General features: G+C 47.4%; 2 protein-coding genes across 2 annotated transcripts in view; both read right to left on the bottom strand.

Moving 5' to 3' along the window:
* Positions 1-27,997, bottom strand: part of LOC122371152 (protein vein-like) — an 84,314-nt gene that overhangs the window by 10,688 nt on the left and 45,629 nt on the right. The gene's annotated exons all lie outside the window — the stretch shown is intronic.
* Positions 15,110-27,148, bottom strand: LOC122371154 (radial spoke head 14 homolog). Its single transcript, XM_043347287.1, has 4 exons — positions 26,781-27,148; positions 19,882-20,072; positions 17,904-18,050; positions 15,110-15,952 (listed from the first exon to the last, which is right to left on the bottom strand). The coding sequence occupies exons 1-4, from the start codon at positions 26,977-26,979 to the stop codon at positions 15,464-15,466; spliced, it is 1,026 nt and encodes a 341-aa protein (XP_043203222.1). The 5' UTR covers positions 26,980-27,148; the 3' UTR covers positions 15,110-15,463.

Raw genomic sequence — 27,997 nt, 5'->3', positions numbered from 1 at the left:
GTGCCTTTGGCGCATCGCTTGCTGATATTTGTGTTACTCAATTGTTCAGTGAGTGATAACTTACTGCAGAGACATGAGCAGAGTAATGCGTTCGAAAAGGCGCGATTGGGGACAATGATTGGCATAAAATTCGTTTCAACGCATGTTTTTACAACTTGGTATAATAATTAGTATCCTAATAGGTAGGTATATGTTTTGGTCACATGAAGTTCGCGTCCAGGAACTGTTAAAATCCTAATTTGCCGGCTAATAGACAATCCACATGCTCAGTGATCACAAGACCCAACGACTCTGTTTCTCCAAAGGTAACAAGGTCTGAGACATGATGACCTTTGTCGAGTCAGAGTCACACCTCCCACCACTGAGTCATCACCGATGATTTGACTCTGTTGACTCTCCCAGTGGTTTGCCAAAAAATCACACCTGAAGACACATGGAAAGGCCATTATGTCCACAAATTTCACCACAAAAATACCCTGTCTGGTCATCTGACTCTACATCAATCGCGACTCCCGGTAGTCATGTCGACTCGGAGTCAATTAGCGTCGACTCGACCGCGGATTATATTACTTATTAATGTTGACTCTGGTATCGTGACTCTGAGATCAAAGCGGGACCATGACTCTGTGTTTGCCTTCATAGTGAGAATATAAATAAACATTGCGCTAGCCTTCGATGCAAGCAAAGATCTATGGCTTGGTGCATCATGGATAACAAGGGCGATAGATGCGTCAATAAACTGTTGGTTTAAACAGGAAGTATTTGAATTGCATTCATTCATTCACGAGGTAGTACACATAAGCATTAAGCGAACCGATTGGAAATGTCTGAAAACAGCCTCGGAATCAGGTAATAGTCGCGTTTTGTAAAAAAAGCATCGCAGTTTGTAAAAAGCTGATATCGGTCGGTGATTGTAAATAGTTTTCGTGACTACCTGCATCGATTTTGCATCTATTGATATAGTTTCCCTTTCTGTCTGAGTTCAAAAGAGTCTAGGATTCACCTTTCGATCTCATGCTCTCACATCCGGTCCAGGTTGACATCTCGCTCTTATATTATCAGTTGCATCAGACCACCTGTCGCCTACATAACCTTCACACTACTGATGTAACTGAGGGTGATGTCACCACGTCATGACGTCACATCAGACGTCAGCTAGATCAGGTGCCTGGGGAGGGGGCTGGGGGTTCAATGGTTTGCGGTCTTTCTAATAAATATTTGGGTCTTGTGTGATTTATTTATCTATAGATAACATGATTAATGTTATCTATTAATAATGTTATCTATTATAATGTTAACATTAATCATGTTATCTATGATTTATCGCATGATGAGTTACCCAAAAAGGTGTTTCACGTGGCTATTCACAACATTATGAGCACATTTCGTTCCACCCATTGCAGTTTCAAACCTTTCAAACCATTTCGCCCGCTGAAGTAGCTTCAGACGCGACACCGTCATCCCATTTAACGCTCAATGAACAATGTCACTCCTAATACAACACGACAGGTTCTCGTCTACAGCCACAGTGACGTCACCACTTGATGACGTCATGACATAGCAGCTCCACCCACCCAAGCCGCTGAAGAGTGCCGCTCAGGCATTATCACGAGTGAGTGATGATTTCATGACATTGCTTACGTTGTACTGCTGGCTTGTTGAAGGAGTGTTTGGGGCGTACTTTGGACAGAGTTTGCTGTAAGATTGTCGATGAGTTTGTCAGTTGTCAGGGCCTGTTGTCATTCTTTGAGTGACAAGGTGATGTCTTCATATAGATGAATGAGTAATACAGTGAATCTATAAGCGAGACCTTTTGGGTTTCGCTAGCGTAGAAATGCCTAGAAATGTAGAAATGAATTTCAGTTTGTTGATGTGATTTGTAATAACTAGCTAACGGATATGGCCACTGCCTTTTACTGGATTGTATTCTAGTTGTTGGTTCAAAACTAATATATCAAATTGTGTGTTTTAAAACAACCATTTAGCTTTATCTATTTCCGCATAATTTCTACATGTTTAGATGGCGTGAGCTAAAAATCATTCTCTATTCCTTAGCGACATTTTATGACTTTCGATTCGACATGTTATCTACAAAATGCATATGACACCACCTTTGCCTATCTTCCTGCTGTTCTTTCCCATTACGAGTTGTTTTCGACCTCCCTCACCCGTGTCGGTGGGGCAGGATCCAATGATGCACTCAGCACTCGACAGATGTGCCCTGGCACGCAGGCCAACCACCATCGAAAACACCGTCCGGTGCCAGCAAAACGCAGACTTCTCACCGGAAAACACGCGAGCGAAACGATATCGAGTCTGGCAAAACCCGGTCGTGTTTTTACTTCATGTCCCGTGCGCTTTCTCAAGTAGCAGCTCTGGGTTGGGTTCAGTTTTGTAACATTTTCCGGAACGTATTTAGGATTGGGAAGGTGTTGTAGCTATATTAAACATCGCAAAAATATCCAGCAAAGTCATATGAACATTTACTGTACATTGATAACACAAAAAGTTACCCGTATTTCGGCAAACAAATGACGATACGCGCCGACCGCTATTTAGGCAGATGTCATGCGGCACAGTCTACCTTCAGGCGCTGACACGTAGCGCCATCTATGGACAAGACTTTCATATGTACTGCGGCACAGTATAACCTCCCCACACGTCGCTGCTGCCATCTATCCGCAGAACCACGAACATTGCTAATAGATACACGACCGCTGAGCATGTTTCGTGCTAGTTCTTCCTGAATATCGCGGCTAGCACCGGTACTGTTTTCAGTGCGTAGCTGACGTTTCAGGTCTGAGTTCGTACGATTTTCAGTCGACCTAGCTCTTGGCACCGAAGATGCCGCGTCAACAGACTAGCCGTCATTCGATAATCGGACACACCCAGACCGAGACGGCTTCCTCTACCACCTATCACTCTCACCCCCTCCGGAGTGGGGAGGGAGGGGGGGTAGGGGGTGTCACGGTCACCAGACTTCGGTCAGTATGTCCCCGGGGTCACTGCCCTCGGGGTATCTGAGTCAGCGTGTCGCGCGGCGAGACGTGTCCGTTTAACGAATGACTCCGGCGGCAGTTGGCAGCGGAACCCGGCAGTCTGGTCCGGGGTCCCGACGGACCACCGGCTCTCTCTCTCTCTCTCTCTCTCTCTCTCTCTCTCTCTCTCTCTCTCTCTCTCTCTCCCTCTCCCCTCTCTCTTAGGACAGGGCTCTTTTCTGCGCACTCGCTCGGCGAACTCCCCTGTCATTTCTTCAGTCGTGTTTTTATTTATCTTCATTTCTTTACGCATTTTCTTTCTATATCCCCTACTCTCTCTCTTTCTCTTTCTCTCTCTCTCACTCTCTCTCTCTCTCTCTCTCTCTCTCTCTCTCTCTCTCTCTCTCTCTCCACAACATCTTCTGTTTCTTCACTTATCAATGTTTCAATGCATGATTCAATTCACCATTATTTCAATTCACCTTCATATCTTCAATCTATTTAATTTCATCGTTCTTCAAGTCTTCTCCCTTTCTCTCTCCTTCCCCTCCCCTCCCATTCCCAACTCTGATCTACGTCGCGATACGCTCCCAGTAACCCCATGACCTCCTCATGACCCCGTCCCTCTCTCTCCCCTCCCCTCTCTCCCCGGTCAAATGTAAACCGGTGCACCGCCCGGGGCTAAATATTATCATCCTGCGGGCAGGGTGCCGGGTCATCCCTAGAGGTCGCTAGCGTCGCCACAGGCAACTGCTGCGCCGGAGTCGGGACATGCATAGCGGGAGAGCCAGACGATAGAATGCAGGTGGCCATGAAAAAAAGAGATTTACCGTGCGAGGGAAAGTTTGCCGCTATTTGTAACTTGGCTTGATTTAGTTTCAATCAAAGCCTGCCTTGGCCATGTTTCAATGCCGTTTGAATGTGAGTTTCAATGCCTCAATGTCACTTTTGGTAATTTAATGGAGTCAATGAAAGCTGAAAAATAAGGACATGCGTCCAGAAAAACGTCACATACTATCATTTCAATATGTCTGAGGCTTTAATCGATTCAGACATAATTATATGAGCCAGTAATAAATATAAGATACCCATCTTATTAGAAATATCAGCAAGTTTTAGATGTGCTTATAAACGTAAAATATGGCCAGTTTAAAAACATTTTCTCACAACCCTTTCCATCCGACCGCCATATTGGTCTGACCTTCCGTTGACCCCATTAGCCAAAACGCGTCACACCAAGCCAGCATGAAGTGTTAGACATGACCTTCATCCCCGTTTGACTATTTCTCAACATCTTTGGGAACTGCGCAGTAGCCGCTAGGTCGGTAAGAACATGGGTAGCCTCTCACCGGGGGCATGTAAACTCCCGGTGGGGCGCCTTTACACGGTGAGCCCCCTTGACGATGGGCCTGAGCCAGACTCAACAGATCGGGGAAGAGTTGGAGATCTAGTAGCTTAAACTTCATGTTGCTAACTAGCTGTTACGAACGAATATTTTTCTACTATCTGGTTATCAAACTACTACGTATAGGTATTGTAAGAGACGTTTTGCGATAATTTTATACACATTTTCATAAAAATTCAGAGCAATTAATCTGAGGAACATATTTCGGGTCATATATGTTCTGGAAGGTCTGCTGTCTTTTTTCGATATATGTACTTGAACAATGGATAGTGGGAACTATTGATAATCGAATATGTGTGTAATGTAATCTCCCATCATTTTCGACCCGGTTCATACAGCACAAAACTCATTCTGCTTTTCGTCCGCCATCAACATGTCACACACGGCTCTCCGCAGCCACAGCCGCCCGATATTTCCCCTTGAACTCGGCCGATCTGAAGCGGCCTTTAAATATTTACATGGGCGGCGTTTACCGCAGATGTCGCCACTGTCGGGCCGACCCGGATACATGGCGCGTCTGTGTTTACGGTTGTCTGGAGGACGCCAGGTAAAGGTGGCTTCACACCGGCGCATGGATACAAGCGTCCTGTGTGAAAACTGCAGCGCGAGATGGTTCCACGAAAGTTCAGCACCATGGCTTTTGTTACAAGAATTCCAAATCAAGCCGGGGTATTTCGACTAGTAGACGAAACAATGGGGGCAGAGAAGACAATAAATGCCCGCAGTGTTGAGATTAAACTTTTACAGGGCTTGCTGCTCGGAAAATGGCATCCTGGTGGCATCCTCTGTTTAGGTCATGTGAGCCCGTGTCAATGAAATGAGCCTTTAGTTCCATGTTTAGTGTTTTTATTTAGCACCCAAAACAATGTGGTCACTGATTATCATGTGATACGAAGAAACTTTCCATGGCGTGCTACGTCGCAGCTGGTTTGATTTATTGACGAGCGCCCTACATCGATCGGCTAAGGTCTTATCTGTCAGACAAACCACTGAGCTGGTACAAAATGTTTCGGTAAGAAGTGAATCACGTGATGCATCGGTACCCATGTCGATGCAACATGCTTCAGTGAAAAGTGGTATCTTTGAGTTCAAGCGATGTGCGAATGACGATCTAAAAAGTGCCAGTTGGTAGATATGAACATTAGGATCTTGTCAGAAAGCAAAGTATGTAGTGTGACTAAATGATGAAAACCTGAGACAACGTGATGTAAAACACTTGAGAACATTACGCTTCATTTTCAATGCGTGAAGCATAATATGAAGAACATAAAAAAAATTTATGTATATGCGTGAACTTCACTGCTAAAGGTGTTAATCACTCGCCGAACTTCATTCCAAAGGAATCATCCTTATACAGGACCTTGCAAGACATTCTGAGTCAACCTTTAGTCACACCAAATCCCCATTCGCTCAACCATACCCAGCAACCATTCAACCATTCAATCCATTGGCCTACCACATTCCCAGCTATCCCAGTCATGTGACCCCTCTCAGCTAGCCCTGTATGTGGCGCCCCCTGTACCCTCACGCCTGACAGACCACCCTCGTGTCAAACAGATGGCCCTCCAAGGTCCTTAAACAGCCCAGCGGGCTCCAACTTTGCGTACATACGCATCAGACGATCGTACATATCATTACGGAATCCCTGAAGATCGCGCGTGAGGTCGTGTAGGTACCGCGCGCTGCGTGGAGATCTCACACGAAGGCGTCAGTGCAGCGGCGGCTTTTGAAAGATCGACTCAAGGGCAGCCGCGACGTAGGTGTTGCAAAGTATTGCAAAGTGTGGAAGAGGGCGATGTAGGTGGTGCAAAGTATTGCAGAGTAAAATGATGGCGAAGTAAGGTGGAGCAAAGTGTGCAAAGTGTACAAAGTGATATATGTAAGAGTGAAAAGGGTAGTGCAGCAGAGTATTGCAAAGTAAAGATGAGAGCGACGTAGGTAGTTCAAAGTACTGCAAAGTGAAATAATGGCGAACTAAGGTAGTGCAAAGCAGTACAAAGCGTCACACTCAGTGAAGAGTGAAAAGAGTAGTGCAAAGTATTGCAAAGTGAAGATGACAGAGACATAGGTGCAAAGTATTGCAAAATGAAACAAGATTGAAGCAGGTAGCACGAAGTGACGCTTGGTGAAAATCAAAGTCTTGGAGAGGGTTCGCCATTGAGTCGTTAAGTGTGACATATTTGGATTTGTTTCTTGATCACTTGAGGCAAAAAGTGGTTACAAGGTTTAAAATGTACCCTCAATGACACATTTTTGCAACAAAAAGCAGAACTATGTCGAGCACGCGCTGCCGCCATTTTGTGTGACCTCCGCAGCTCTATAATGCAGCAGATGTGTGCCACCCGAAGCCAGTCTATAGCACAGGTGGGCTACTCGTAAGCCAAGGTCAAACCGTCGTACAGCGGCTGCCAGACGCAGGCTGCCAGATCGGCCGATGTCAAGAACCCGGAACTCTGCTGACGGCCTAGGCAGCGCTGCCGGAGATCGAAACAAGTTTGGCGGTTCTGTTAACGACATGTGCATGAGGTGATGAGTTTGAAAAGTCTGCAAATGGGTGTCAAGGGTTGTACGAATTCTTGCTAAGCGCTGTCAAGGATCAGAAATTACATTGAATGGTATAATCACGTCAAAGTGTTGAATCACTCAGTGAACGTTCATCATTATTTGAAATTACTTGACTCCAACTACCTAACTCACATTTCCCCAAAATGTCTCACATGAAATCTGCAGGTCTACACTCTACTCTACCACGATATCCCCCAGAAACAACGATCGCTGCATACACACCACACCAACAGTCGGTGACATCAATTGCAGAATGCACGTCCCAGCCGGCCGCATACCAAACTATCCAGTCGGCGCAGAGGTCAGATCCGCTTCGGGTCTACCGCCGATGTGATATCTTTCTAAGACAAATGCTGCGGCGGTTAGACAAATGCTGCGGCGGTTAGACAGATGCCATCGGCTGCAGACAGACTGTCTGGGTGTAGTTAGACTGTCTGGGTGCAGACATACTGTCTGGGTGCAGACTAGTGATGTCAATTACATAAAATTGGGATACCGATACCAAACCAAATACCAACAATGATTATCGGTATACCAAAAGTTGGTATCCGATTGACATCTCTAGTGCAGACATACTGCCTGAGTGCAGACTGTCTGCGTGCAGAGTGCAGACATACTGTCTGGGTGCAGATAGAGAGAAGCAGACAGATAGATGCCGTTCAGATGGGGTTCAGGCAGTGGGTCCAGACAGGATGATTGGAATGCCGCGCCATTGGACTCGGGAGCCAGCCAGAGCTACTGACAGTGACCCATATAAGATGTAGAGAATATCGATCTGTTCCAGTACCAGAAATGATCCAGAAAGCGAGGAAAGATTCCCAATCCGTGCTGTCACGAGACAAAGCTCGAGTTGTACAGGTCGTACGGAAAAAAACGACGACTTTTACGTAATTCCTCTTCAAACTAGAGATGCAAATGGCTAACTATTGAGACATTCTGCGCCCACATTTATAAAATGTTTGCTAGTGCGCACATGTGCATTCCTAGCATAGCGACTTTGAGTGCAAGATAAGCTACGACCTCTGTCATATTCCTGCATAAATGATGTGTAAAGACAAACCTGAACAGTGAACAACCACCTGCTGGAAGAAAACGAAACTAATAGAACACATCGCTAGTCCAACCCCTTTTCCCCCAGATAGGCCCCTCTAGACAGCACCATGATCTCACCCTCCAACCGAGACGATCATCTCGATCTCTGGGCACGATCCACGTGACAGTTTAACCCCAGAATTACCCTAACTTATAGCTCCTGTCTACACAGCCTGCGCAACGTCACGACAAGAAACGTATACCCTTCCATCGTAAACTACTGGATGATGTCACCGGATTTCAAAACGGATTCAGATGTGTGTCTAATATACCAGCTGTAGGTAGATGATCTTTCGCAGGGGAAGATGATCAGAATATCACTGAATACATCCGGGTATTGTGTTAGCAATGGAAACACAAACGGTATATCTATGGAAACACAAACCGTTACAATCGAATGGGGGCTGCGGCGGTGGTCTGGGCGGCAGACATCCTGGGTGATCGCGGCGTGGCGGGGGCGGCGCGGCGGCGGCGGCAACTGTTGATAAAACAGGGCCAAGGTAAAACCAGTATAGCGCCTTTTGGGGCGACTAACGGAGCGAGCGAGGGGGTGAGTCTTGCACGTGCGAAATTTCGAGGGGGTACCTCCAACTGACTTGTGCACGGCACCCTACTGACCGGTTTCTAGCGATGTGCCAAATTTGAGCACAATCGGCCCAGCCGTTCTCGAGATCTGGGAGCGGCACCCTGCACGTGCGCACGTGCAAAATGGGTCCCAACTGACTTGCGCACGGCACCCTACTAACTGGTCCCTAACCGTGTACCAAATTTGAGCGCCATCGGTCCAGCCGTTCTCGAGATCTGGAAACGACCCCTGCACGTGCGCACGTGCAGCAGCACCCCAACTCTGGCACATGGATATGCAGTGCCTAGTGGGTGCCTACCTACATGCCAACTTTCAGCGCAATCGGCCAAGTAGTTACCGAGATATTGCAACAATTACAAAACTGACACCTCTTCGTTTTGCACGTGGCACGTGCATAAGGGGTCACCCACATGCATCGGGAATAGTCCAATACTTGGTAGAAGGAATGAAGCTACCCTACAAAAATTACCGCATGTAAATCGGTCAAGTGGTTGCTGAGATATAAGCCTCGCAAAAGCGTCCGCACGGCCGGCCGGCCGGCCGGCCGGCCGCTCATACTCAGAAATTTCCGTTATTCTACGTAAGACTCCGCTCGCTTCGCTCGCTCCGTAACTATTGCAGATCGTGGTTCGAGTGGGTTGACCAGCTTTCTACAGATCGACGTGATGCAGGTTCTGCCAGATGTTTTCAGGTGTTCATAAATAAATCTGAAAAGCTAGTTATTGTAAGGTAACAGCACACTTGGACTTCCGAGGGCAACTTTCCTTCCGTTTTAGTGTGTACGTTGTTGGAGAAGAGAGCACGAATTTAACCTATCGATCGAAAACAAGACTTCAATGCAGTAACCACATCCCAGCCACCGAACAGAAGAAGCAATTACCGCAAGATGGTGACCAGATCCTGAACATGCCGTTTCCAGGGCGCTAGACCAGCGAGAGACGTTTCAAGCAATCCCAGGATAGAACAACCATCTGGATGCAGTCGTTCGCAGAAACAGCGATGAAGCGAACATTCCCTTCTGCTTCATGATGCATGGGTTCTGACAAACTGTCGATTCAGTCCAGTCAATGTAAGCTTGGGTGGGCACTGATTTCAGGCGCTGCTGGGCGGGAGTGGTTTCGCTTTGCAAGAATATCCGTGTCGAAGTTTTGGTAAGTATATCTTTGACAAGTTTGTCGGTGTTTCCATAGGAGTTATTGCTTGCTGTCATCAATGCTTGTTTACTTACATGACTGAATCAGCAATATTTTTCCCAACCCGTGAATACCGCTCTACGCTATATTAGCTGTTTTCACGACGGCCATCTGGTACACATTTGGTGCAGATTAGGTGCATATTTGGTCAAATTAGGTTCGGTGTATCTCTTAGAAGCTATCAGCTAGGGATGCACTAATTGCTTATATGCCTCCTTTGTCATATTATCAGAGAGTATCATTGATTAAAACACTGAAATAAATTCATAAAATGAAGATATTTGCTGTAAAAGAGATTAGGTTCAGATTTGGTCAAATTAGGTGCATTTGCCGGATAGCCCGTCGTGAAAACAGCTATTATCACGTGTCTTCATTTTGTTGTACTTGTCTTTGGGGATAGTCAGAAGGCAGATAAGTTACAACAAGTTGCGGGTTACCTTCCGCAAGGAAATTAAATAAATGAAATGATAATCCGTTAAATGTGCAGACACTTGACCCAGTCCTAGACCAGCAACCAGGGGTCACGTTCCCAATGAACTTTCCAATACCCCCTCCAAGACTGTTATTCACTATCACCTCCCTGCGTGTAAATTTTCGCTCAAAACCGGGTCCCGTGCCCATTGCTGTCAAAATATCACCTCAACTCTGACTTGGGTGAAGCCTTCTGGAGGTAGCTGACGAGGTGATTGATAGAAGTCGGTCGGGTTTGAATTATCCGAGATGTGGTAACTATCGGGACGGAAGTTCCTGCCCAACACGAGTGCCAAAGCATTATCAAATCAACTGTCGTGGGTACACGAGAGGTCACCGCCACTAAATTAGAACTGCGTCGCTTGGAAACGCGTCCTGCAAGAAAACGAGGTTATGTTCACTCTACATTCCATTCTCCATAGGTTGATTCCGAGTCCAATTTCAGGAAAGGAGGAATACAACGTGGGACTGATACCTACTCAAATCAGAACCGCCCATATTGAGGTACCCATTTCTCTTGAAGAGCTAATAGCCCAATCTATACAGACTATTGAAGAGGCATGCAACAGGTTCATTGCACACATCACGATTAAACAAGCACTTATGTCAACTTCGCTATGCACAAATGCAGATAACACCCTCCACACCAGAGGCAGCTCATGTCATGTTCTTCACACCGAGGTGGCCCCGACGACATAACACGTGGCGATAATCCATGTACCAAACGGTATAACAGCGCAGCACCCCCGGGTGGCATAACTCTTCTAGAGTCATCCGTTTATACAGCACATGCGACGTCTTAATCGGACACTGGAGGATCCCGCTCGGTTCAACCCTCAGCGGTCTCCGCCGCTGTGGGACCCGGGACCCGGACCTGGCCGGGTTATCAGATGTAGCTGCGGCCGTCGGACGGCCACTCTGACAGCAATGAGACTCCATTAGGATATCAATGGACAGCGCTGACACGGCGGACACGAGCGCCGGCCGACGGAGGGACATTCCATTGCGAGAGCGCGCCGCACGACCCGGCGAGAGATGGAGCCTCGTGTGACGGAGCCTCGTGTGACGGAGCCCTGCGGGACGGAGCCCCGCGGAGCAGTGGCGGATATAGTGGGGGAGTTAGGTGAGGCGCCGCACGACCCGCCGAAAGAGACGGAGTCCCGATAGACGGAGCCCCGCGAGAGACGGAGCCCCGCGGAGCAGCGGCGGATCTAGTTAGGGAGTTTGGTGAGGCACGGCCACCGCCGCCACCGTCGCGGGATGGAGCCTTGCGGAGCTGCAGGGGCGGATGCAGTGAAGGGTTTGGGGAGGCAATGGGACACCTGTCGCATGGCTGAGTGCGAGAGACAGAGGCTCCAGCTGCACGGGCGGATGCAAGTTCAATGGAAACGGGTAGCCGCACGACCGCTCCGCCGCGAGAGATGTAGCCCCATAGAGCTGGAGAGGCGGATTTAGTCAGTTTTTTTTTTAGGGGTGATAGGTGACCTGTCGCCTGCCCAAACGAGAGGGAGCCGTGCAGCGTTGCATAGGAGGCTGCAGCTTCATTGCAAGGGGTAGCTGAAAGAGCCTGCCTCACGATCGAGCGCGAGATGGGGCCCGCAGCGTTGCAAGGTAGGATGCAGGTGTATTACAAATATGTGTGCAATGTGGGTGATTTGGGAAATTGGGAAGCTGATCCAGGTCTACTGTAAGAAGACTACTGCAAGAAACCGTTGCACGACCAGTGATGGAACCCCATAGATCTACAGGGACAAATCCAGATCCACTGCAATGGACCTCTGCAACGCCGGAGTTTCGACCAGCTTTATTTCCGTACCACTCCAGACACAACAGAATCTTCCAAGTGACAACCTCACCTTTCACCTTTCACCTTTCGCCTGGGATTCCCACACAATATCCCAGACCCAGACGTACCCCAGACACTCGCCAGATCCTCCCCAGACGCTGTCAGACGCCAGGCACAGGTGTCGACGAATTCCTCACCGACTCTGCTACTTTCAAAAGCCGACTGCCAACAGACGTTGCTGCAACTGCCGTGCAGTTGTCGGAAAGCCAGAAGAAACAGACGCAGAAACAGAAGCGGTAGAAGCATGTAGTTTGAGTGGAAAGTTGTGCCAGTGGAAACAGAAGTGAAGACGGTGGCGGTAGAATCGAAAGGTCGTGGGGTTTCCATGGATACAGTGGCATCTGATGAATGTGAGGGAGTAAGTTATGGCTGACCGTGGTGCAACCTAGCACGTTACTCTGCCAGACACCATGTCTAGACACTATGTAGACCTCCTCTCCAAAACCAACACTGCACATCTGCGCAATACAGCCTGAAGGTGTTGATTGTTTGGGACAACGGGCTATATTATCCCATATGATTCCGGTTCTGCTCATGTAAGCTGCATTCTGTTATTTTCCATACCATTCCAAAATGTTTATTGCGTATTAACAACCTAGTAAAGCGATCAAAAAATGAACATTGACCGTCACTGCCGTCACCTACGTGTCACAATCAAACTCTCAGGTCCTTCCTGTAAGGTGTAACCCGACTGTCATTTCTGTCACATACGATGCTACTGTCATACCTATCCCTACTGCTGTCAACTGGACTGCTGTCATGTCATTGCTGCCAACCGTTGACAACCTTCCACCAACGCAGTAGCGTTAAATCCAGCCACGATACTAAGCCCAGTCACGATGCTAAATCGAGTCACGACACTAAACCAAGTCACGACCCGATCAATATGTCCATGCGTCGGAGTGGAGGTTCGCCAGGGTCGCTTCTAGAACGTTCCAACACGATTCCCCATGTGGGTACGTTCACTGCGCACCAACGCTGCCCGATCGGGAGGTCTTAGTCCGTGGGGGAAACTGTTTGGATGAGTTGGTTTTAGCAGCTTTCAACAAAGGAAACATAGGAGTGACTGGGCAGATTTTGATGAAGGTGTTGGCAATGTTATTACCTGCGCAAACTATTCATGACTTCATCTAAACGTCTTCTTCCATTCCCGTCTTCTGTGCTCTCTAGGGTAAGCGTTAAGGCGTTCTTCATGGAAACAAGAATTCCTTGAAGCGACAGTTTCCTGAAATCCTACCGCACGGTTGTGTCGTTACACCCATGTCGTCGTGTCGTTACAGTGTGAACGCCGTGTCGTAACCTCACGTCTGGTGTCACAACCACCGTCTGATGCCGAGCCGTACCGTTAGACAGCCGTTAGGCGTACCTTTCTCTCGCCAGACTGAAATGCTGTCATTTTTAGTGGTAGTAGCAGCAACGACGTGTCTGATATTCTCATGATGGAAGCGATTCCGTTTAATCAATCTGGTTCCAACATTTCTTCAACAGAGGTTGATTATTCACTTCTAAAGTTCTACCGAAAGAGCTTTGATATTTTTTTTTTTCTAGCAGGGCATAAAATACGTCACATCAAGGAAAAACACTGGCCAGTGAGCCAACTCAATTTTTGTTGAGATTTTCGATATCTCAACGTTGATCAGTGACGTCTTACGTTTCTTCACCGATCTTATAACTAAAACTAGTAAAAAAATACTACTGGCAATGTAAAAAAAATAATGCCTTTCACTTTCTTCAGGTCGGAATATGCTTTCGTTTGCTCGGATGGACCGAACTGGCGTGGAATCTCGGGACAGTTCCATACAGGCATTGTCTATGCCTCATAAGGAGCACACGCCATCTAAGGAAATGTGATGTGAGATGTGGCGCCCATATCGTGTGCTCTGCGCTGCCATGTGGAACTCGCTGGGCTGCCATTTGGAGTTCAGCTAGCCCAGTAAGCGGCTTGGGTGGGCCGGCGAACCTAGCGTACGTTACGTTCTGTTTGAGAGTGGCATGCAACAGTTCTGGGGGGGGGATGCCAGGAAGGCGATGCAAAACTGGTCTCATTGAAACGTGCCTGAAGTTGAACAAGACATAAGGGTAGCTCCGCTTAGATATATTTTATCTTATCGATGGTTTAGCGTGAGATTGTCCTTCATCAAAAATATGACTCCTGAATGGAAGTTGTGGCCTAACTGTGCAGCAGGATCGACTAAATAAAACCATGCATTGCAATGAGCACTATTACATTCGGAAAGGAAAAAAATGAAATGCGTAGACGTGAATGTGTTGTCTACAGGCGTATGCCATCGCCTAACGATACCTGACACGACTGTTACCAGTTTGCAGCAGATCTGGTAACATCTGGCAGCCAGTCAACTCACCTGAAATGAAAGAAAAGTCTGGCGTCAGTACGGCGCAACAGGTGATGTGACGGAGCGCGGGGCGAGGTCAGAGGTTTGGCCGACGAGACGGTGAAATATTGGGGCGTGTCTGCAGAGGTTCGGTGGTGAAGGAAGTTAGGTGTAGGGGTTACAATAGTTGGTGATGGATGCACAAGCCTGGCATTGATCAATGGGCAGCATAATGGTGGAAATATGTGTGCTCTCAAATACAAATATGATGACAAAAACACAAATACGATCGTGTTCGGTCGATGACAAATTTGTGGTACTATTGTAAAAAGTGGTAATAAAAGTTACGAAGAAAGGTGTGTCTGTTGGCATCTATAACAAATGGTGCACTATACAGTGAAAGCTAAAAAGTAATGATGGTAGTGTTCCATCCTTCAAGGGTACCGTAAAATGAGTGCATTGAAAGGGTGACAGTTCGTGAAAGTTATGATGGAAGCAATACTCTGTCACAAGTCATCATTGCACTCATGGAAGTGAGGCTTGTGGTTCATATTCCTCATTCAATGTCCATCTTAGCGACATTTGTTCGATCTTTTCCACAGTCCATTCCACAAGAAAACAGCACGCCCATGGGTGAAAATGGTAGATATGTATTTGTATTACCGTCGTCAACCTTATTTGGGTTTCACAGATAAAAAGCTGCAAAAGAGTCAACAGTTACAGACCATACAAAGACAGACGATTTACGAGACAGAAAACGTTGCCGATACATTATTTACCGGCTTTCTGTGTCCAATAAACGACGAGAATTTACTATGCCTACACTTATTCTGCAATAGTTTTTTTCTTGTAAACAATCATAAAAATATACGAAGCTATTCACTTCGCGCAATCGTCACTATGGCGTCGATAGATCACTATACCTCATTCTACTAACACCCGCTCAAGACTCATCCCCACTATACCACCTCCCACGACTTCCCTACATCTCCTTTCAGGGAACCCACATCACCTCTTCCATCGCCCTTTTCGCACACACCCTCACTCCTTCCTCCTCACTCCTCATAGCCTCCTCAAACACCTCCACATGTTCCCTCAACTTGTTCCTCGCCTCCGGGTGTGCCGCCAGCACCGCCAGGGCCTGAATAGCCAACATCTGCGCAGCAGGCACCGCAAACTCTCCAGCAAGGTCGAGTAAATGTCGTAATGTTGGCAGCGTCACTGCTAACTTCTTCGCAGGAGTGGTGACTAGGACACTTCCCAGCGCAGCAGCAGCTTGAGTGCGTACAGCTGGATCCCAGTCCTTCAACAGGGTAACCAGCAGGGGGATGGAACCGAGGACCGTGGCTTCGTTCTTTCCCTGTGTAGGACGGCAGAGGTTGTGAAGGCAGCTGGCTGCGCAGGCGCGGATGGAGGAGATTTCCGAGCGGAGGAGTTTGTTCATCGTGCGAACTGCGCCGAGAAGAAGGCCGCGCTTCGGGTCCTGTCGGAGAAGAGGAGATTGACAGAGGTAAGGATACTGGATGAGCGAGGAGAGGGAGATGACGAAGCGTTTGTGGGAGGAATATGATGCGGGTAACGGGTATGATGGGGAAAGTTTTGAAAGATTTTTGAAAGGAATATGATGGGAAGGTCTTGGAAGGGAGGTGCTGATAGGTTAGGGGTCTTAAGCTGTGCTCTGGGTTGCCGAAAAGCAAAAAGATGGGAGAAAGAAGGGATAAATTTCTACCATCTTCATACCCTGTCGAGAAGATGGTAGGCGAAGCAGCCTGACGACAAGTAGAGAGGAAACTCAGCTTGGGATAATTATGGGTAGGATAACAGCGAAATAATTATCGCAATATCTCCAACTCTGGCCCCAACCCAGCCAGACAGCTCGTCTCAGACTCGAGTCATCGAGCTGGATGGAACTGCCACATTTTAAGTCACCGGTATTTACATTTCATCTTCCAGAAATCACATATCAAACCCTAGGACAACACAGTCATGAGCTAAGACAACACCAGGTGTTCAAGCAGAGCAGGAAACACCATGTTGGACCCGCCCCCGCCCAATACAATCATACCTCTGGAATGCTCTCCCGTCTAGCCGAGAGGGAGATCGTATCCCACTAACCCTGAAGGAATGTCTGCCGGAATTCGCCAAACACGTGACCTTACAATGCACGGAGCTTGGCAGATTGTTGGCAGTGTTATTGATACGACATTGGCACAAAATTAGCAGAACATTATCTTTTGACACGCCTTTGGCACTGCTATGAGAGCAATCGCGGTATTGGCGACGCCCTTACCGCCAAAAGTCATGGATAGTGACAGGAAAAATTGTTGGGTTATGTGAAAGAAGAGACATAGGTAGCTATTATTTTTTAAGTTAAGCCTAATGAGAACTCTGCAGTCAAGCTATGAAGCTTTCTTTATCCACCAGCACTCTATCTAAGTCCTAACCACGTCCCCTAGCCTCTCTCTCTCTCTCTCTCTCTCTCCCTCCCTCTCTCTCTCCCGCTGCCCCCTCCCTCCCTCCCTCCCACATCCCCTCCCCCTCTCCCCGATGAAGCTGTTTCGCGGTGACATTTCGGCAAAGGTCACGGCCTGGACAGCTGAGAAGTTTCCCAGACCCGTCTGGCTGTACGCTGTGGCGATTATTGTCTCATCCGTCAACCGCCCGGCAAACCACATAAAATCGGCGCCACACATTAGCAGCGTGGAAGGAATTGAAAATATCAGAGGGCGGTATAACATATCGTTCCTTTAGAGCATTTGTACCGAGTTCTGGAGTGGGGCTCTCTTGTAGAATGGTTTATGAAATTATTTTCTTACTTTTCACTGCTATAGGCGTAGACTGACACTTACCCTAAGTTATTGAACAAATCACATATTTACAGGACGTCTTGTTCCGCACGAATACCACCTCTCGCTCGCTCGTGTTTACCCTTACCTCTTTTCGTTAGTGCGCAAAGACCCACCTATTCGTAGCCGGCGCCTGCCTGCCCTCGCGAAGACCCTACCTCCTCCCGCTCACTCGCGAGGACTCCTTTCACCTCCCGCTCACTCGCGAGGACTCCTATCTCCTCCCGCTCGCTCGTGATTACCTACCCTCACCTCTTCTCGTTAGCCCACAACGATCCATCCATTCGTGAGGTGTCTTCCTTACTCTCGTTGGTCCCTACTAGTGATGTCAATTACAGAAAATCGGAATACCGATACCAAACCAAATACCAACCAAAACCGTGGGGAAATACCAAAACCGAACCAACTTGGAAAGATGAGGGAAACCAATTTTTCACCAATTTCTTAGCCTCTTGTACATTAGTAAGGTTTCATAATACCAACAAAATACCAAACACGTTAGGATTGAAATATCAAACACCAAGTTGGTATCGGTTTGGTATCGGTATACCAAAAAGTTGGTATCCGATTGACATCTCTAGCCCCTACCTCTTTGAGGAGCGGCTGTAGCGATCGCAGACAGAGCAGCACTATCTCCGGTAGCTCGCAGACCACCCTCTGGAGAAGAAGAGGTGTGAGGTTCACCTCCAGACCGGCGCTGACTCCCTCCGGAGTCCTCAGAAGCGAGACGACCACCTGTGGAATGAGGATGGGGTGTGGGATGGGAATGAGGTGGAATGGTGGAGGAAGTGAAATGGAATTAGGATGGAATGGTAGTGTGAATGAGGTAATTTTTCAGCAGCCAGACAGTCGTCTAGTGATGAATATGGGAATACAATGGAGTAGAAGTGAAAATGAAATGAGCATGTAAATGAATTGATGCGAACTTCCATGAGTCTTCAATTGGATATGGCTGTAAAAATTCAAAAGATAAAAGGTTCAAAAGATATAGGGATAAAATTTGTGGATTATCACTAATGTTAAGTAAATTTTGTTGTTGGAATTCAAATATGAGCATGAAATCTCCCCAGGGTGTGATTATCGTGGGCACTGGGCAGTAGCACAGCTGAAAACAAAGTCCGTCATCTTCTTGTTTCTAGCACAGCATCGCCCACTCACCCGTTTACACTTCGGCAAACATCTCCTCATTAACCGATGCCTGATTGGGGATAACCCCACCTCTCGCTTCCCACGCAAATCTTCCCTCTCTCAGCATACTCATCACAGCAATTACAAACAAGAATCGTTTTCCAAACCACCTGTCAGGACCGTCACTGACACAACCGCTAAGTGGTCCCCCGTATTCGTCATCCATCACCAAATCCCATCACTGTATCACCAAATCACTTCATCTGTCGTCAACTCTGAAAGTCAGGCCACTTCGCTTTGAGGTAAACCCAACGGGAATACATAAAGGGCACCTTGCGCTCAGGTAAACCATCCTTGAAAGGCTACGGTAAACTAAGACGCGATAGCCTGAGGGCGCCCTCGCGAGGAGTAAACGAAGCAGAAACTGCCAGTCATGGTAGCAGAAGTGCCTGTGAAGAAAAGCTTCGTGGGCGGTATTTGTGGTTTGGCATAATCTGATGTCGGGTATTTTAGTAGGGGATTTTCAGGCAGTGTTATCTTGTGGTTGATGGTTTGTTGCGTTGAGGTTGTGTCTTCTTCGGAGGCGTCAGCTCAGTTAAAATGATGATGAAAAGCATGGATTTAGCATGGGAGTCCCTGGCTATAAATTTCGACGAACTCCTTGGCCAGTTCGTGTATCTTCTTCAGAAAAAAAAAACTCACAAACAAAACGTATCATTATCACATCGCCTCCTCACATCCTAACAATAACACACGCCCACATGCCTCGCGGACAACAAAACCCAGCGGCTGTCGCCGCACATATCAGCCGCCTTTCTTCAATGACATCATCAGAGATGTGAGGACGACACTGGAGGCTAGCGGTGACTGTTCCAAGATGGCGGCGTGATGAAACACCAGACGGCGGCGCTGGCTTTAGGTCGTGACCAACTATCATCGGTCGTGCCCCGCGAGTCGCGAGGTCCCATCAGAAATGACCTCATCCCGCCTGGGGTGCGTTGGTAATCCGAGAATTATGAGCAGTCGTGTGGAAAGTGATAGGCGATGACTTATCATGTGGGTATTGCAGCCGCCGCAGACGCAACCTTGACTATGTGGGTGGCATTCAAAATGGGAATAAAAGGAATTATATGATACCCGTGATAACTAAATGATCGTCCCTTTTTATGCTAGTGGTTCCTGGCATATTTTTCTTTTTGCATCTGTTTGATTTTTTTAACCCACCTGAAACTACAACATCAGCAAAGTTAGTGACTTACCTACCAGCTCACAAGTATCCAAAACGAATTAAAGATGGGCATTTATCAACGAAAACTCATGTCAATAAGTACGTAAAAGGTGTCTTAGACTAGATTTGGAGCCTGTGACAAAAGACGAAAAGCATTGCACCCATGCAGCTACCTTGCACAACACCTCACCTTCCTCACACGTGCCTAACCTGATGGACATTCCTCCGCACCAGAGGCACCGCATCAGTAAATCTCCAGCTCAGATGTGTCAACACGTCATTCTTCAGCAGGTCCTCCCGTCCTACAGCATGTCCACAGATCACCCCGAGACACAGGGCGGCCTTCTGGCGCACCGTGGCATCGGTGTGCTCCAGTTGCCGGCAGAGCGCTGGGACGAGGTCTGAGGAGAGGAGAGAAGAAGAGGGGAGGAGAGAGGGAGGTTAGGAGAGGATGGGGTGGTTGAGGTCAGGTAGAAAAGTTGCTTCAGAAGCTGCAGATAAGAGGAATGTAGGCACAGGTAAAGGTATACAATACATGAATAAAGGAATTAAAGTCAAGTAAAGGCAGGGTCGAGATGTGTCAAATGAACGTCAGAGAAAGTAGGTGCGAATAGAGGTGGACAAATACAGAAATAATGGAAAATTAAGGACAAATAAGAACGTGCTGGTAGGTTGCAGGGAGACGTTTCAGACGAAACACGAACCATAACAAAACCCTAAATGTAAAAAATTACGGGGTACGGATTGACCAAAATGCTTCTTGACAAAAGAAAAACTTACATCGCCTATCGCTAGCCCACCAGCCAAGCCTCGATGCTTGGACCACCGTCAAATCGGCTCCCAGACCCAAATGAACCTCTTTTCAGCATCATCATTACAATAAATCACGATGCAGTCGGCCCTAAACCCCTCATCAATTCACCTCGAACACTCGGTTCTCGGCACGAGCGGCATCGCCCGGCGGAGCCGCAGCAATGAGGGTCAAATCGTGCCTCCGTGGAGGGGCCGGGATCCGGCCCCCGACAGGAATATAATGGTAAGGATGGTTAATGTTTGGCTCGTGACCTGACCTGAACATGGAACCGGGTGGCGGTCAACAAGAGAGCACGGTGCAATCCGTCAACAAGGTATCATTCGTCAATAAACGAGCAATCGTGAGCTAGCGGACGGCAGAGCTTTGAGATATTGCGGAGTGGTACGGATGGTTACGGAATCGTCTGGGAAATGTCCGGCTGCATTTGGATAATATTGTATAATTTCGTTACCTAAAATGTTGTCACTTATCTCACTTGCTTATCACTTTTCTAAATTGCATGCTTGCTTTCTGATATGTATGTTGCCCTATGGGGTAGCATCGGTATAGCGGTCAGTCATTGCTGGATTTGGCGTGACTACTTATCTGTTTGCATGGTATCATGATATCATTCTGGTTTTTTGTGTTTATTTCACTTTCTTAGCAGGGAGTGCCGCGACTAGTTCTTTTTATGTTCTCTGGGTTAACGTAAGGTTCTGTGCGTCGCTGGGACTGCGGTGGGGGCTAACTCCTGGCCATCTGTTAATGGATGGCGGACTATTTAGAAAAAAAATGTTGTCTCTTATTCAAATGTTTCTTTAATTTGCTTGTGATCTCTCTCTCTCTCTCTCTCTCTCTCTCTCTCTCTCTCTCTCTCTCTCTCTCTCTCTCTCTCTCCCTCTCTCTCTCACTCTCTCTCTCCCTCTCTCTATTTCTTTTTCTCTCTAGCTCCTTCCTTTGCTCCGAAAGATCCGCTTCAGTTCTGTCCATCCCTTCAGCACCTCTTTGACCACTCTTGTACAATTTCTCCATGAAATCGTATCTTTACTAGTGATGTCATTTTCCAAAAAAATGTCTGACCGATACCGACCGAAACAAAAATTTGGGAAAAATTTCCGACCGAATACCGACCGATAACATCCCAAGCCAAAATTTGACCGAAATTTGACCGAAATTCTATTTGCTATTACTCTACCCCAAAATTAAAATATTTGGTAAATTCTGATGGAAAATAATGGGAAATGACATTTCAGTCCAAGTTCAGTCAATTCTTAGCCACTGCAAGATACATTTTGTGGTAGAAGTTACATTGCTGAGGGTAGCAACACGTGGACCTCAGCATTTCACAGATTTGGTTAATTAGAATTGTCGAGAAGCTACTGTGGTCTATGTAAGGAAGAATGCTCATTCATGTTGAAAAAGCACGATCAAATAGTAAGTCAAATGGTTGGTAATAGGTATGTTCATGACAACATTCCCTAGGAGAAAAGGCGGAATCAAAACACCACAAAACACATCAAAACTGCATGGAAACTTGCCTTGAGTCTTGAGATGTGGTCTGAGATACTCTACAAATAATTTGACACTGAAAATCCAGCTGAAAAGGCAGGTATTAGGTAGCTCTGAGCATGAATTTTGTCCCAAAAATGAAATGAAAATTCATTAAACAGGCACTTTGTCTGATCTCTTGTTTGTCTTATCTTTACAAGAAGACAAAATATGCAGACAAAATTAATGCAAAGTGGCGCAAAAAGTAATAGAAGAACCAAGGATTGACTTTTAAGATCCTCTCTTCCCTAACGAAAAGATTATGATGATGACGTAATATTTATTTATATGCCCTTTTGGTCGAATTATAGAAGGGAAATTAATTTTCTTGTAGTCAATTACACTCACAATGTTGATTTCATTTGAATTCAATATCGTGCTGGATCATTTACATCAATAAAATAATTCACGAGGCAGCATGTAACAATCCAAAACTTTTTTTGCAGCAACTTAATCAGCTGGTTTAAAGTCTCTGTTATGGCGCATCTGTTTCGAAATCCTTCCTTGTGTTTGGAATGTGGAAGATTCCAGAAATCGGACATGGGCCGAATCAGGGGGGCGACACGGCTATTCGCGCAATGTATTCATTTCTGGGCCGCGCGGGGCCTCGCGATGACGCGGCTGGAGGCAACTGCTCAGCGCGCTAGGATACTTCTGGCGGGGCCGGTCGCTGAACGGTGTGCAATGAATGGGTTATGGTCGGGCAGACAGAGATGAGACATTGAATTTGAATTGACATCAGCAATCGGGTGGGGAAGGAGAACGTTTCTAATCGAGCTTGGGATGGGGAAAGCCGAAAATATCACGATCGGCTCATAGCTCCGACAGGGCCGGGTGCTGTACCATGTGTAGTATATTTAGGCGGGCAGACAGAGATGAGTTATTGGATTTAAATTCACCTTACCATCGGTTTCTGGTGAGGTTTGAAGACGTCTTTAGTCAAGCTCGGAGTGGGGCAACGGCCACTGGCGGATCCAGGGGAAGGCATTTGGGGCAAATGTCTTCCCCAACAACCAGGGCAGCGCCCGAAATCGATTTTCGAGAATAAATGAAAACTTTACAACTTTTCTGAGGAAATGTTGGTTAATCACACCGCACAGCAGTGCGCAAGGAATCGAAATCCGAGTTTTTTTAAATTAATTCCGAGAAACCTTTTTGGGGTAAGCCCCCGCAGTGTCCAATACCGATTCCTGGATCCGCCAGTTGTGAATAAGTCACGGTCGATACCGAGCTTCGGCGGGACCAGGCGCTGTACACGTTGTTCTTTGAATGAAGAGGTGGACAGACACCTAGCCCCACATCCTACTGCTATGCCCGTGCTTCTGTGGGTGAAGCACTAAAGCATCACGGAATCCCAGAGGACCTGCGAGTCGACGAGGTGGCCGCTTTGGCCGCCGGGTACTGCAGCTCCCTGGAGTTGCCTGGGACCGATGGCAAAACAACAGCTCCGGCGGTGCCCCTATGGGCCGTAGTAATTAGTGAATTCCCGTAATGTGGAGATCATATCCTCAATGATCTCCATTACCATTTTATATTCCTAAACAATATGACAGACCAATTATGCTTGACCATTACCTCTGATGGTCATACGCCCAGTACAACATGTGTTGTCTGTCAAACAACAATCGACGACGGGATCCCTTCTCATCATCTCTTAAGCCATCGGTTGTCAATTCACCCACCCCGTTTTCCTAAAAATAGACGGTCAGATTCGGCCTGGGACCTGGGTCCTTACGACCCCTCTAAATTCGCCAGAGACGGGATCGGATCGCCGTTATTGCACCCGTCTTAGTGTCTTTAGATACATAGAATTAGACAGCTTCGACCACGGACGTCGGACGGGGTGTTCGTTCCACGAATGTACGCACCATCCAGGCCTAGGATGCATCAAGGTTTAAAAGGATGCAGTCTGTAGAGCTATCAACAAACAATGGTGGTATGCAACCACTTTAAAATATCTCCCTGGCTCCCGCAACGTTCCAACGCCCCTCCGTTATGCATTCGCCCTGTGTGTCCGCCGAGCCGACTTGCCTCCAATGACGTCATCGGCCGGCCGGCGGCGTTCAAGGTCAAACGGCTGTTGTCCTTACCTGGAGATCTATAGCCTTGGGCCGAATCTGTAGTTTTGTCAAGATTCCTATGTTTTTGTGTTGTTGTCATCTATATTTCAAACATTTGGTTGGTACCTGCAATGTTTAAGGAGAATGTGGAATAGTAGAACACCTGTGAAATGTAAATGTGATCACTGCTAAGTGCTAAGTGCTAACTGTCCAGTCTTCAGAAACACATTTCAGTAATTCAAGTTATTTTTGTCCTTGCATTTTTGATGACTGTATAATGATTTTTGTAGGCAATACTTCTTTGATTACAGGTGAAATTTTAACAGTTAGACTGGAATAGAGTTTCAAAATTGTGTGAACTTGTGGGGCCAACTGAGTCAAAATCAGCCTGCTTGTAGTTGTGGTTGGACAATGGTGATGGGTGGCTGCTGCCTGCTGGGTGGGATGGCTAATGAAGTTGCCAAAATGTGGCATTTGGCATTTGGGGAAAATTTTGCAACTCTATCATTAACATCCCAATAAATTTCATTTTTACTAGGCAAAAATGGAATACTTTCTCTTTTTGAAAATGGTTTCACTGGCAGGGTGACCGAAAGTGTCCGATTTTTGGGGGGCCTGACCGACCGATTACCAAATCGGTCAGCATATCTTTTCGGTAACCGAAATTTTCGGTGACCGATTGACACCACTAATCTTTACCGTGCCTCGGGTGGAAAATTCACAAGTCACTCACGTCGCCATCACTGCAACACACACCATTCACACACAGTACAGAACGCTTCACACGCGCTGCAAAAACCCGACAAGATTCGGTGAAGGCCGTTTGCAAGACGCCTCTTTTGGCAATATCCCTTTTAGGTACCGGCCTACCCAGTCTGTCTAGCAAAGGGCAGAAAGGCGTGTCTAGGTAGTGTTCTAACACGGCCTTCGTCAAGGAAGACCTTCAAGACGACCTTAGCATTGGAAGGGGTGTGGTCTTGACATCAGCGTGGCATAGTGATGACCTTGTCTGCTTACTACTGTATTTAGAAGTCTCTCTCGACTCTCCAGCTTGTCGGTGGATTTCCCAGCTCGTCAATTTTACCTTCAAAAGTTCAACCTCGTCATTCATGCAGGTCGAAGTTAGCCTTTCAACCTCGTCTCTGGAGCCTTCAGCGTGCTTCTCCAACAGCTCATTTGCTTTAGGCTGTTCTGCGTGTGACTTTTAAACGGTGATTTTTCGGACTCTTCAACTTCTCCATACCCTCAAAAGTTTGCCTCTGGACCCTCGAGCTGGTATCTGTACTCTCCTGATCGTCTCAATACCTTCCCCAGCTTCTAACTGCACCCCTAAGCCTTAGTTTGTATCCTGCACCATCTAGCTCGTCCTTGTACCCCTCCGGAGCTCGTCCTATACTCATCTCTATACCCAAGGCACTCCCTATACCCACTCTCAGCTAGTCTCTCTACCCCCTCCAGTCCGTCCTATACTCATCTCTATACCCAAGGCACTCCCTATACCCACTCTCAGCTAGTCTCTCTACCCCCCTCCCCCCCCCCCGCAGCTCGTCTCAGGACCTTCTAGATCCGGGTCACGTTCCTGGAATACATTCCGCCGCCCGATACACCCTGGAATACATTCCGCCACCGATAGGCGCTACAAGAGCCCCCATCCCGTTATGGGGCAGCAACACAGGTAGCAACTGACTCCGCTCCTCAGAGAGACGGGCTTACCCGGGCTAACCACCGGCGCGCCTCAGCAGCCTGTCAACGTGGTCATTGACGAAGGCAGCAACTGCGGCTCCCCTGAAGACTGCTTAGCTTGTCTGCAATGGGAACCTCAGCCACCTGTGGCAATGTGGTAATTGACGAAAGTAGCAACTGGCTGCCCCGAAACGGACCACCTGCCTCCCGGTCTGCCAAAGGTATCCCAGTAGCCTGTCATTGTGCTAACTGACGAAAGTAGCGGCGGACTGTTCTGAGACGGGCTGACGACTTAGGCTTTGATGCTGCTCGTAAGAGCTTGCTTTATTGGTATAAATCTAATAACCAATTTCAAAGCCTGTATCGCAGCCGCCGCCACGTATGCAGCTTGCCGCAACAATCAAATCAGAAGCCAGCCCGATACGCTTCAACACTCTTGCACACACAGCCCACACGGCATACAAGCCAGCCCACCCCCAGCCCACTCAAGGCGGATGGCATTACTCAACAATGTGGGTGCGTCGCCCGCGCGAGCCATCTCAGATCCCCCACCTAGCACGCGCCTGGGTGGCCAGCGCCGCTACCCAATGGTCAATTCTTGTCACTAATGGGGGTGACAAGGGACTGGAGTCACGACCTGGGACTCGAGTCATGATCTGAACAGAGTCACGACCCGGACGGAGTCCAACTTGATAGGGAGAGAGGGGGTGATGTGGGGGAGAGGTTGACATGGGTGGGGGATGTGGTTTGACCGCAAAGTGAGGTTGGGAATGACCTCTATTATCACCTAAAGATTGCCGGGAGATGAGAGAAGACTGAGAGGAAAATTATGAGCGTGAGGGGTGAAATAACTGTCTAAGAAGAAACAAAGCAAGGGGCAGAGAGCTGCCGAAAATCGTAAGCACCCCTTTCCAAATAACTTTAAAGATGACAAGCTCATTGAGTTTTTAATGCATTTCAACTTAACATGAAATAACTTATTAACATTAGTTAGCCGGCGTTCGCCATTAGGAAACACCACGCACCTGTTGCCAGACATGCCGTGATCTGTTCAGGATCATGCAGGAAGTCACAGAGCGTGAAGAGCGTCCTCTGCTTCTCATGAACATCCCCAGTGTTCAGCCATCTTGTAAGGAGCTCCGGGGCCCACCGTCCAAAGGGCACGGGAGCCCGCGTCGGGTCGTGGGTGATGGGATATTCTTCGGTGATCTGAGCGGTTGCCATGGAGATTCGCGGAAAGAAGCAAAGCTATGATTAGTCGACGGTTTTTAAACAAGAATTTATGTTCGAAAGTGGAAGGTCATGGTCTAAAATAGGAGAGTTTACGTTATGTGGAGAGGATTAAAAAGAAGTTTCTCGCAATTGAGTTCGATTGTGTGGCCAATGCGTCATTTTTGTCGAAACTTCTGCACATCAAACGTGCCTTTCTGCTATCGAAATCCTTCTCGGTGAAGAAATGTTTTCATCCGATAACGATAGCCCCAAGGGATAATCCAATGTGTTGTTCACATAAACGGACTGCGGTTCTTGGTATTCGTAACGCATAACAAACCAATACTGAGAAACCCGAGCACAATGTTCCCTTAGTCCAGCGATGAGTCAAAACGATCGGAATGACCCCAGACCGAAAACAATGGACGAAATGGGAACATTACGAGCGATGACGACAAAGGAATCGAATCAGGGGGTGGGTGACTCATTTCGGAACGGTTACCGCTGGAAACGAAATAGTAGCTCGGTTTCAAGGCATATTGCAATGGAAACGTTAAATGCGTTTTGCGATGAATCACAAATAAGACCAAATAAGATTTATAAGTATGAAGGTAACTGCATAGGTATTATTGCATTTGGATTTATCGTTCCATTAACTGTTCCATTCATGAAACCAATGCCTTCCTGTTTGTAATTAATCTAATTTGTTTCGGGGGATCACCACATCACACATATGATCACCGGATTGGACACTTGCACCTCGAAGTGGTTGCTGGGTGGCCTATGTAGATTCCACATTCCTTTTCCTCAGCTGATCTACCGATATAACCAAGTTTGGTCCCCCAGCGGCCATCGAGAACATTACTGATCCTCTGGGACAATCACATAGCCGCGAACTAGTAAGTTTCTAGCGCGAAATGCGACATCATAAATTCCTATCAGTACAGAACCGCAAAACCCCAGCAAGCGTACAGTAACAATTATTTGTGTAGGAACTATAAAAATACTATGCCGATTGCCGAGGCAATTA

The sequence above is a fragment of the Amphibalanus amphitrite genome, unplaced genomic scaffold (assembly GCF_019059575.1).
Source record: "Amphibalanus amphitrite isolate SeventyFive unplaced genomic scaffold, NRLGWU_Aamphi_draft 001211F_arrow, whole genome shotgun sequence".
NCBI lineage: Eukaryota > Metazoa > Arthropoda > Thecostraca > Balanomorpha > Balanidae > Amphibalanus > Amphibalanus amphitrite.
Note: the sequence above shows the minus strand (reverse complement) of the source record. Positions and strands in the feature narration are given on the sequence as shown.